Source organism: Bombus huntii, chromosome 9, assembly GCF_024542735.1.
Source record: "Bombus huntii isolate Logan2020A chromosome 9, iyBomHunt1.1, whole genome shotgun sequence".
Lineage (NCBI taxonomy): Eukaryota > Metazoa > Arthropoda > Insecta > Hymenoptera > Apidae > Bombus > Bombus huntii.
This window is the reverse complement of record NC_066246.1, coordinates 518,668-529,645: the sequence shown is the minus strand read 5'-3', so window position 1 is coordinate 529,645 and position 10,978 is coordinate 518,668. Positions and strand designations below refer to the sequence as shown.

Here is a 10,978-nt window from a genome sequence, read left to right as displayed (position 1 = left end):
CTCTAAATTATCCATTTTAATCTTCAAATTAAAAACAATAAATATTTTAAAATATTCTATGATCTTAAAAAATTAAAACCAAATACAAAAATAAAAACATAAAAAATATGTAATATATAAGTATAGAATCTTTTATTAAGATTCTTTACTATTTGATAGGAAAATTTTATATTTACTTTAAATTCATAGTTATAAGTAAATATAAATAAATAATTACAAGTTTGAAAACGTTGGTGTATATTATAAAATTTAAAAAACTACTACAAATTCAAGTATTTATTAAGCAATTGCAAATGTTAGTTTGTACAGATGTTCATTATCGTATTTGATAGTATTCCATGCTATAAGGCTGATTCCTTTTTATTTTTGAGAGGTTATTTGAATGTTCATTTACAAGCAAACATGTTTCAAGCTTTTCGTAAGTCAAGTCGAGTAAAAATATCTACTGCTTGTAATTTTCACTCATCAGTATGTATTTGACAAATAATATTGCTAATGATAGTATTACTAATGCAATATTCATAATATTTGATATTTTTAAATATATACTAATATTGTTTATGTACCAAAGCAGTTGCAATGTGTCAAAGAAAAAACTTTTTCTCAAAAACTAGCGGATGGGCCTAACTTAGAACATTTTATTGCTGGTACCTACAAAGAATATAATGGAAAGTTGAAGTTAGAAAAAGGTGATAAATCTCGATTGAAATTGCCACCTTGGCTAAAGACAGAAATCCCAATGGGTAAAAATTATAGTAGAATAAAGTCACAATTAAGACGATTACAATTAAGCACTGTATGTGAAGAAGCACGATGTCCTAATATTGGGGAATGTTGGGGAGGTGGTACACATGGAACAGCAACGGCTACTATTATGGTTTGTATTATTAACTCTATATATCTCATTGTTTTGTAATTTTGTTTAAAAAGGTGATTTAATTAAAAATATACAGGTTGTACACATAATTGATGCTATGATTTTTTGGTTACTTCTGATGGTTTAACAGAAAAAAGTTCTAAATAAAAATTAATCGGTGTCTAGCCAATTGCAAATTGCTACATAAAAAATTTCCAAAAACTTGTTTTTGTGATAAGATATCAAGATCACTTTGATGTTCTTAAATTTATTTTTTCATTTTAAATTTATTTTTGGCTTTATGTTGTTGTAGCTGATATTCAGAGGAGTTTAACGACCTATTATACCATGGCTTTAAAATGATCCTCGAAATTTTTGCTTAATCAGGAGGAATAGAGAATTGTATATGTTGAGAATTATTTTATAGATGGAATATGAATAACATAAAATAGGAAGAAACATACCTTGATATTACACTATCTCTGTATGTTCAATTACAACAAATGCTTGAATTATAGCCCATAGTTTTGTAAATATAATCCTGACTGATGTAATAAGTTTGTAGTAGGTGCTGCTGTCAGAATAAATTTGCATGCATGCTATATAGATTTGCTGTTTTAGATCCTTAATAGATTTGTTTTCTGCGGAGTCATCTGTAGTCTAAAGGTCTATCCTGAGTTTATTCAAAATATCAAACATCTAGAGGAGTGAATCTGTACAGTGTACATGGAAGTTTGCTCTGATAGCATTATAGTAACAATTACTACACATTTACGGCATCGGTCCAAATTATATTTACAAAACCATCGGCTACAATTCAAGTATTTGTTGTAATCGAACACATGGAAATAATGTAATATCAAAGTATGTTTTTTTCTATTCTATGTTATTCATAGTCCACCTATAAAATAATCCTTAGCATACACAATTCTCCATTCCTCCTAATTAAATGGAAGTTTGGAGTCAAGGTCATAGTATAGTAGATTGTTGAACTCATCTTGATATCAGATACAACAATGTGAAGTCAAAAATGCTGTGTCACTTAAAAACGACAAAGTAACCTTAATACCTTATCTAAAAAATAACTTTTTAGAATTTTTTTAAATGGCAATTTGTAGCTGGCTAAATACTAATTAACTTTTGTTTGGAACATTTTTTTTGTCAGATCATCGGAAGTATCCAAAAATTAGTGGCAACAATTATGTGCTACAACCTGTATAAGCTAATGATTATGTGCTTTATATTAAAAGTGATAAAAGTTAGCAAAATGTAAATTTATTCATCATGCACAACATTTCATAGTATAAATTTTCACATTGCTATTTAGTAATTTCATTACGTAATACTTTTACTAAAATCTAATTATTTGTTGCAATACTGTCAAGTGACAATTGGGTTTTATCCAAAAAGGTTAATTAGTTATATATGAGAATATAATAGTGGAAAACAATTTAATATAGTTAATGGGCGATACATGTACCCGTGGTTGTCGTTTTTGTTCTGTAAAAACATCACGCACACCATTACCATTAAATCCAGAGGAACCAGTAAATACGGCAACTGCAATAACAGATTGGGGTTTGGATTATGTTGTACTTACATCGGTAGACAGAGATGGTTAAGTAGTTTGTACATTTTTTAATTTATGTATATACCAAAATTATTATGTTTCTTATGTCAAAATTATATATTGTAATAGATTTAAGTGATGGTGGAGCTAGTCATATTGCAGAAACAGTGAAGGAAATTAAAAAAAGGTGCATAATTTTATCACCTTATTTTGTCTATTATTATAACAAAGTACTTTGCAATTATATATTAAATAAATATTTTATATATGTGCTTTTTATATTTTTGCAGAAGTAATATTTTAGTGGAATGTTTAGTACCAGATTTTAGGGGAGACAAAAATTGTGTTAAAATAATTGTAGATTCTAATCTTGATGTGTTTGCTCATAATATTGAAACTGTTGAACGTTTAACTCCATTTGTTAGAGATAGACGAGCTGAATATAGGTAAGGTACATATTGTAGCTTTTGTAACTTTTTTTTAGTAAACTTAGAAATATATGTATTTTCGTGTATTTTTTAGACAATCGTTGAAGGTATTAGAAACAGCAAAGGAATGCAATCTAGAATTAATTACAAAATCATCGATAATGTTAGGATTAGGGGAAACTGATGAAGAAATTGAGCAAACAATGACAGACTTAAAAGAAGCAGGTGTAGATGCTTTGACACTTGGCCAATATATGCAACCTACAAAAAGACATTTAAAAGTAATTGAATATATTACACCTGAAAAATTTAAAAAGTGGGAAAATATTGGAAATGAACTAGGATTTTTATATACTGCAAGTGGTCCATTAGTGCGTTCATCATATAAAGCTGGAGAATTTTTCTTAACAAATATATTAAAAAAACGTAGAAACAAACAGATTGAAAACCAATAAACATATTTGTTTTAATTGTAATTGAAAATACTTGTGTATTCATGTATAATAGTACAAATTATTGTATATCTGTACATAAAGGAATACTATCAAATCATGTAGATAATTGTAATTACGTGGCTAAAGAAATGTATTATATATATTGAAAATTAACAAAATTTTCATGATTCATGTTGTATTGAATCATGTTTCATGTTGTATGAATTTTCATGATTCATGTTGTAGTTCCTATTGTTGTATTGAATATGATGAGGAAAAATACAATTTTTAAACGTAAAATGCAAATTCATTTTAAATGTATACATAAAATATGCTATAAAGTAAATTATTTTTAATCTGTGTCCATTGCAACTGTAACTTGTGGGTCTTGTGGACCTTCATCAGAAGGTGGAGGTTGTGGAGGTTTAGAATCTTGTTCTACATCTGGTTCAGTAGGTTTACTACGTTTGTCATCTTCAATTTGAGATAAATAGACAGAAATTGCATCTTCATCATATATTTTAAAATCTGTACCTTTTCCCACTACTGCGATAGAGACATTCTGTAATAAAATAATTTCTCTTATAATATATCTTACATAAGATTTAAAAAATACTTATATGCTAAATTTATAAGAAAAATAGGAGAGAAGAAATTTTCACAATTTTTTATACAATTTCCATGGCCTTTTGCTGAATACGACTAAAAACTCGAAAACCATGACAAATTAAAAAATTTATTAAAATCATTTTATTACATATAAAAAATGGTAAAACTTTGCCTTCTTTTACTTTTTTCACAAATCTACTACTTATGAAAGAAACATTGGAAACTAATAGAATGAACATCTTTCATTTACCTTTACTGATAAATCAACTTCATTTGGCAATGTATCTCTTAATGCACGAAGACCATGTTTTATTAGTTCATCAAGATCACATGATAAAAGTTCATTAAGATGTTTTTCTAAGTATGTACGAGCACTTTGAGAACGTGCACCAATAGCCATTGCTTTACAATCAAAGTAATTTGATGATGGACATGTTTGATAAATATGTGGTCCTTGATCCTTTAGAAATATTAATAATACTTTAATAACAATTTATCTTTTGCTAGATAGTAATCAACCATTTAATCACATCTACCTACATCATACCCAGCAATAAGTAAACCTACTCCATATGGTCTTCTATCATATCTTTGAGTACATGTTTGCAATTTATTTCCCAGGGATGCAAGTAACCGACTTACAGGTAATAGATCATCATGAGAATATTTATAATTTAAACATTCAGTTCGCATATATCGACTATAAACAAATAAATAAAAATTCAAATCTTAATTTAATAAAGATTTTAAAACAATGATTATATTTTTATTAATAGTGACACAATATAATTGATATATTATGGTTTATGGTGTACCTCAACATCCTGGCATCAGCTGTTAAACCTGAGATAGAAATTCCCATATGTTTATCTATGGGAAATATCTTTTTCTGATGAGCAGATAACTCAGAAGAAGCTCTTTTCAGAGCAATAAGGACTGCATGAGTTTTATTTTTAAGTCCTACAGTAGCTGATCCTAATTTCACAGCTTCCATTGCATATTCTACTTGATGTAAACGTCCTTGTGGACTCCAAACTGTGACATCACTGTCGTATTGATTCCGGAACTGAAAAATATGAAAAATTTTTTATTATTATTTAATGTTTTATATTAATTAGTTTTATTCATTGTAGTTGTTATATGTTAAAATGGAAAAGAATATCAATATATAATATATACATAATTTAATTCCACGTACAAATTAACCCTTCTGATGATAAATATAGGTCCGCAAATGCCATAATAATGATGTGATATACTATATTATTATGTTTCGTGAAAAGAACTATGTAAAATACATACCATTATTGAATGTTATTTAATTGTAAATATAAAATGCTATTTATTATTTAAATTATTAATTTATTTAATAAATAACGTAAAGTTGTAAAATACTTATGACCAACAACGAATCTTTTTCATAAAACAACTGTCATGCAGCGGTATTATGATCAAATAAATAATAGAGAGGACACTCCTTTGCTATCAGCTTGATAGTGAAAGCGCTATCTAGTAAAGTTCTAAACTATCATAATTTTAGTTTAAGAAATTAGTAATCTCTATTTATAAATTTATAAATTTATAAATCTCTAATTTATAAATTGCTATAAACGCCTCTAAAATTATACTCGAAGTTATTTATTATTATTATAAAGTTTATTTCATTCAGCGTAATTATTATATGTATATGGTTCATTTTGTCTAAAAAATTGTATCAAATGTGTTAATCTTGAAATTTATTTTTAAGTTAAATTAGTGGAGAATTAATGAATAAAACTTCATTATATCAATTTGTTATTATTATAATAATAAGTATAATGAACGAACTTCATATAACTAAATATCGAAGTCGACTATGTATCGATTATTATCGATTCTTCTGCAATAATAATAAGTATAAGAATACCTATCTTAAATTCTTTTTTCGAAGAACGTGGATGGTTACGCTAGTCTTTTGTAAGTTAAGACAATATTTATGAAAAATTTTAAAAAGCTTTTACGATATTTGCTTTATGTTTCATTTTTTATAATTATAAAATTTCTTAAAATTTTGTTCGCTATGTTTAACTTTTATCTGCATGAAAGAAAAGCTGAATTTCATTCTGAATTGTTTTTCTAAGAAAGTGCACGTGACTGTATTCGTGCATATGTTAATAAATTTTGTTTTAAATTTTGATAAAAATTCTATATTTCATCATTTTATTTATTAAAATTTAATATTTTGATCATCTATGTTGCTATATAAATTTATATAAAAAAATATTCTAATCATTTAGTTAACATAACCAATTTTAATTAATGATACTTTTGTGGCTGTGTTCAATTATTGCAAAAGATTTAATACAAATACATATGTTATAGGCAGAATCAGTTGATATGACAAATTCAAAGGGATATCGCAGAGGAACGAGGGATTTATTCTCCCGAAAGTTTCGCAAACATGGAACGATTCCATTGTCCACATATATGAAAGTGTACAAAGTGGGCGACATAGTTGATATCAAAGGCAATGGAGCTGTTCAAAAGGGAATGCCTTATAAAGTTTATCATGGGAAAACTGGACGTGTATTCAATGTTACTCCTCATGCTCTTGGTGTTATTGTCAATAAGAGAGTCCGTGGACGAATTATTGCCAAAAGAATTAATGTTCGTATTGAACATTTAACTCATTCTAAATGTAGAGAAGACTTCTTGCAACGTGTAAAGGATAACGAAAAACTTAAGGAACTAGCGAAGGAGAAGAACATAAAAGTAAAGCTAAAAAGACAGCCTGCTGAACCTAGGCCTGGACACATTGTATCAGGACGTGAAAATCCAATTTCACTTGCCCCTATTCCATATGAATTTATTGCTTAAAATTGAAATAAACAGCTTTTGAAAAAATCAGTATCATTTGTATATGTATTTATTCCCCATGTATATTTTAAATATAGTTTTAAATATAATACTTGCAATGAAAACTTTATATTAATCTACATGTATAAAAATAGAATGCAATTTTTGTTAACAATGATTTTATTTTCAGTAATATATTTTTACATGCGTATAGAATTTATCGTTATCTTTAACTGAAACAAAATATTTTATGGACTAGTATTTTTTTCATCACAATTAAAATACATAATTCTTCTGAGAATGAGTTGTTTTGTATCTACAAAGAAAACAATTTTCTTAGAGTGTTACATTAATTATTATGGTAGCCCAGGAAGCTAATCGTTTTTTATATATTTTACAAACAAGATATAACTGATTCTATACATATTTTAATTTATAAATAATCTAACATATAATATTTTTAATTTTATACATTGTACTTCCATAAAATACGAAATTATCGTATAGAATTTGTTTAATTTAATCACTATATATTTGTAGTAAGTTCTAATTACAATCTATTGATTGGTAGAATAGGATATAGCCAGTTTCAGAGCTTTTCTGAATATCTGATGTAAGTCCGTAAAAGTCTTCTATTGTAGATGCATCAATTTTCTAAAATGAAAATTTAGTAATATAAATATTTATATAAAGATAAATAATTCTTACGTAATGTAAATACTTATAATGTAAATTATAAGACTTACATCAACCATATCATCATCAAAAAGTAACCAGAACCCATGGCTTTTTACTATTGAAATATAGTGTCCTCGGTTAGGCCCACTGCCACAATGTATCACAACTGCGACCAAATCATATAATCGATCCGGATTCACTGCATCATCACTCTATAAATTATTATATGCATAAAAATATAGATTAGAATGTTAGAAGGTTAAAATAAACAATCAAATATGTCGGGTTTACATTAGAATTAGAGTTAGGGGCGTGAAACGAATCTTCGTTCGGACTACACGATGTCGTTAGGCAATAGTAATCAATGTCGAAGACATTGACTAGTGCAAATACGATTATTATAGAATTGGACAAGTAACCGTGGTAATTAGATACTCGAGGAACTAGTGACAATGATTTTAGGTTCAATAACGAATCCGTGGTCAACGGGATGATAGATGAACATACTCACAATATCTAAGTCGAACTCTTTGTTAAAACGTGGAATATCCACCGAGCGTACAGACACAAAGTAACTCGCTAATACGACCTCACGAGAGAATGACTTTCCGTCGCGATGATGCTGCGGAGGAAAACTATGATGGGGTGCGTCTAAGGACACGAGATCATCGGATTCGTCGAGGATAGCCTTCGTTCAGAAGGCGAGGGAAATTGGCGTTGCTGCTAATTGTTCAATCTCCATATCGGTGGTTACAAAAAGATGCTAGCCGCCCTCGAGGGAAGGTTGCTAGTGGGAGACGTCGTTCGTGGAAAAATAGGTCTTTCCTGTCTTCCCGTAACTGGGACAAAGACTGTTTATCTGTTTGAAGGATTTTAGGTAACTAGATTTTAGTGTTTATAACGGCCCTTGGGTTAGCCGATTACGTACTGCGGAGACGCGTCGGCATCTGGTAAACATCATACCTGAAGAATAGGATCTGCATGTGGCAAGCCATGGGACAGAAACTGTTGGAATGTTTACTGTCGCGTGCCGCTACAAATATTTCTTTTAAGGAGAGCTATAGAATTACTTTGTACCTTTGTTAGACAAAGCGTTCATCCCGTGACCGCGGCTACGTTCGGCGACTGGCTGTCGCCTTGAGCCCAAGCTCACTATCACAAATTTCAAACAAATTCAATCGGATCGAAAGACGATAATTGTTTAATTACGCCTATGATAGAATCTAGATTACGGTGTTAGGGGATTATACCGAAATTCCAAAGGGGAGGCTTCAATGTCCTTTCATCTCCGACAAATATATAACAATTGCAAACTACTTACCGTATTAAAGAGCCGGAGCTCTAGAGGAAAAACTACCCTGTGAGAAACTTTTATGTGACGATTATATTGCTCCACATATTTAAATCTCTTTAGATGCAATGCTAGTATCATTGGTAATTTTTTAACCCTCATCCGTTTCTAGAATAAAGGAGTATTGTTAAATTCCTTCCTAAATTTTATTAATTGTAAAACTTTTCTCCAAATACCTGAGCTTCTTGATAACTACTACAGTGATCACATTTGAATTTGTTGTCGCTACAAAGTGTCTCAGTATTTGAGAAACATCTGAGGCAGTGTGTGATTGAAGTATTTTGGTCTACATCAACTTGTAAATCAAAAAAATCCTCATCTTTGCTAGATACAGTCTCACAATTAAGGCAGCGTGTTTCTGATGTCAAAATTCCTTGAAATATTTCATGAACCCATGTAGGCTCTGGTGGTGAACCAGCGTCACCTGCACCACATTTTCCTCCTGTTGGTTTGCTTTGACTTCTCTCCGCTGGAATATTAGACACATAAAATTAATATTGTAAGGATCTGCTATTATATACATGTACGTATGCATGTACATATGCAAAGAAATTTGCATACCTAAAATAATTTCATTTATGTGATTTATCAAAAAATTTAAAAATTCATGTGCATCCTGCTGCATATAATTATCAAATTCCTCTGTAAAAAATTATATACATACATTATAAGTAGCATGCATAAACATTTTAAATACTTAAATATTTTATAGAATACAGGGTGGTTGGTAACTGGTGGTAGAAGCGGAAAGGGGGTGATTCTACGCGAAAAAAGAAGTCGAAAATATAGAATAAAAATTTTTCGTTCGAGGCTTTGTTTTCGAGAAAATCGACTTTGAATTTTCGCTCGGTACGCGTGCGGTACCTTATAACGGATCTCACTGTAGATCGTTGTCTCGATGAAAAAATTTAAAAAAAAGAAAAAAAGAAAGATTAAAAGAAAAAAATTTTTATTCTATATTTTCGACTTCTTTTTTCGTGTAGAATCACCCCCTTTCCGCTTGTACCACCAGTTACCAACCATCCTGTATATCATTATAATTACAAAATCAATTTTTATATTAGAAATATGTCTTCATATTAACCTTTCTCTTTTCTCAATCTGGCAATAAATTTTTTTGGAGCAATAGATCCAACTTTCTTTTTTTGAGTTGCAATACTGTAGAACAAATCTGCTAAACATGTTAATAATGTTTCCTTGGTTCTCTTATTTCTAGCTTTGTATTCTAGAACTTTTTCTCTAAATGGTCGACAAAAATATAAAGCTTGTAGTACAGAATTACTATAACAGGTATTTCCAAACTATAATAATATAAATATTAGTATTAATAATTTTAATACAGAGAATAAAAAAGCAATTTTATAATTTTTAAATATTTCTACAATTTATTATACTTACATTAACTAGACCAAAATAATGTTCATTAGGAGGAAATTGATCAGAGCCAATATCTTTCTCCAATTGTGATATATTTGTACCCTATAATAATTATAATATATAATACATAATCATAAAGAAGTGATAGCGATAATAGAAATTTGCAAACAAATGTTTTATAATTAACATATACATATACATAATATAATTTATAACACTGGCATATAAATAAGCTCTGATGAAATTTCTTTAAATCCTATCATGATTTTAGAAATAAATTCCTAATTTTGTATAATTACAAGTTATTTCTTATTTTATTATGAAATTCATTTAAAAAAGATATAGTGTATGACAATTTAAAACAAATATAGATTGAGTATAACTGATGGTATTCATATTGATGTCACACAATGACACAAAGTTATTAAATATATTTATTGATTATAAAATTCATTTCAACTTACCATTTTATGATTTAATAACTGTTACTGACCACTGACAAGCAAACAGCATGGATTTTGATGACGGAACCTCCATGGTATTCTAATTTACAAATTTATTGTTTAAATTATTATAATTGCATAGTTGTCCACGTTTTTTTACGATAGAAATGAAAACAACAATATTTCTTATATATGTTCACGTGTGTTCTTCGACGTTTTCATTAATATATACTCTGAACGGTACTTGTCTCGAGTCTCGATTAAATTATTAGTTTTCACGAAATTATCAGAAGTTATTGATGTGTGCTCAAAAGCATTAAAAAAGGTATTGATGTTGATTCCTGAAAGCGGTTTTTCAACGAAAGATGTCTCTACATAGGAAATATATTCGGTTATT

At 28.8% G+C, this 10,978-nt stretch overlaps 4 protein-coding genes across 7 annotated transcripts; 2 read left to right on the top strand and 2 right to left on the bottom strand.

Annotated features, from left to right (window-relative positions):
* Positions 1-90: 90 nt before the first annotated feature.
* On the top strand, positions 91-3,588 carry LOC126869658 (lipoyl synthase, mitochondrial). Of its 3 annotated transcripts, XM_050626496.1 has the most exons (8): positions 91-229; positions 301-468; positions 572-877; positions 2,317-2,473; positions 2,556-2,613; positions 2,717-2,872; positions 2,949-3,484; positions 3,535-3,588. In XM_050626496.1, the coding sequence occupies exons 2-7, from the start codon at positions 310-312 to the stop codon at positions 3,307-3,309; spliced, it is 1,197 nt and encodes a 398-aa protein (XP_050482453.1). In that variant the 5' UTR covers positions 91-229; positions 301-309; the 3' UTR covers positions 3,310-3,484; positions 3,535-3,588. The 3 variants fall into 3 exon arrangements, with proteins under 3 accessions (XP_050482453.1, XP_050482454.1, XP_050482452.1); XM_050626497.1 differs by having other exon boundaries at positions 123-468; positions 575-877; XM_050626495.1 differs by having other exon boundaries at positions 125-468.
* On the bottom strand, positions 3,574-5,373 carry LOC126869662 (proteasome subunit alpha type-1). Its single transcript, XM_050626500.1, has 5 exons — positions 5,200-5,373; positions 4,713-4,963; positions 4,438-4,597; positions 4,148-4,357; positions 3,574-3,850 (listed from the first exon to the last, which is right to left on the bottom strand). Exons 1-5 carry the CDS (start codon positions 5,200-5,202, stop codon positions 3,641-3,643), a joined length of 834 nt encoding a protein of 277 aa, XP_050482457.1. The 5' UTR covers positions 5,203-5,373; the 3' UTR covers positions 3,574-3,640.
* Positions 5,374-5,734: 361 nt separating this feature from the next.
* On the top strand, positions 5,735-6,784 carry LOC126869410 (60S ribosomal protein L21). The gene is made up of 2 exons (XM_050625900.1): positions 5,735-5,853; positions 6,259-6,784. The coding sequence occupies exon 2, from the start codon at positions 6,274-6,276 to the stop codon at positions 6,751-6,753; it is 480 nt and encodes a 159-aa protein (XP_050481857.1). The 5' UTR covers positions 5,735-5,853; positions 6,259-6,273; the 3' UTR covers positions 6,754-6,784.
* Positions 6,785-7,105: 321 nt separating this feature from the next.
* LOC126869405 (ubiquitin carboxyl-terminal hydrolase 46) lies at positions 7,106-10,856 on the bottom strand. Of its 2 annotated transcripts, XM_050625887.1 has the most exons (8): positions 10,603-10,854; positions 10,160-10,240; positions 9,846-10,062; positions 9,323-9,403; positions 8,938-9,230; positions 8,732-8,869; positions 7,479-7,622; positions 7,106-7,386 (listed from the first exon to the last, which is right to left on the bottom strand). In XM_050625887.1, exons 1-8 carry the CDS (start codon positions 10,603-10,605, stop codon positions 7,279-7,281), a joined length of 1,065 nt encoding a protein of 354 aa, XP_050481844.1. In that variant the 5' UTR covers positions 10,606-10,854; the 3' UTR covers positions 7,106-7,278. The 2 variants fall into 2 exon arrangements, with proteins under 2 accessions (XP_050481844.1, XP_050481845.1); XM_050625888.1 differs by lacking the exon at positions 9,323-9,403 and having other exon boundaries at positions 10,603-10,856.
* Positions 10,857-10,978: the final 122 nt, after the last annotated feature.

Excerpts from the sequence above, each read along its gene's own strand:
- LOC126869658 (XM_050626496.1), top strand. The coding sequence starts at position 310 with ATGTTCATTATCGTATTTGATAGTATTCCATGCTATAAGGCTGATTCC. Across the intron at positions 2,474-2,555 it reads TACATCGGTAGACAGAGATG|ATTTAAGTGATGGTGGAGCT; the intron begins GTTAAGTAGTTT and ends ATATTGTAATAG. Across the intron at positions 2,873-2,948 it reads GATAGACGAGCTGAATATAG|ACAATCGTTGAAGGTATTAG; the intron begins GTAAGGTACATA and ends TGTATTTTTTAG.
- LOC126869662 (XM_050626500.1), bottom strand. Across the intron at positions 4,598-4,712 it reads GCTGATGCCAGGATGTTGAG|TCGATATATGCGAACTGAAT; the intron begins GTACACCATAAA and ends ATTTGTTTATAG. Across the intron at positions 3,851-4,147 it reads AAGTTGATTTATCAGTAAAG|AATGTCTCTATCGCAGTAGT; the intron begins GTAAATGAAAGA and ends ATTTTATTACAG.
- LOC126869410 (XM_050625900.1), top strand. The coding sequence starts at position 6,274 with ATGACAAATTCAAAGGGATATCGCAGAGGAACGAGGGATTTATTCTCC.
- LOC126869405 (XM_050625887.1), bottom strand. Across the intron at positions 9,404-9,845 it reads CAGATTGAGAAAAGAGAAAG|AGGAATTTGATAATTATATG; the intron begins GTTAATATGAAG and ends AATTTTTTACAG. Across the intron at positions 7,387-7,478 it reads TTGATGATGATATGGTTGAT|AAAATTGATGCATCTACAAT; the intron begins GTAAGTCTTATA and ends TTTTCATTTTAG.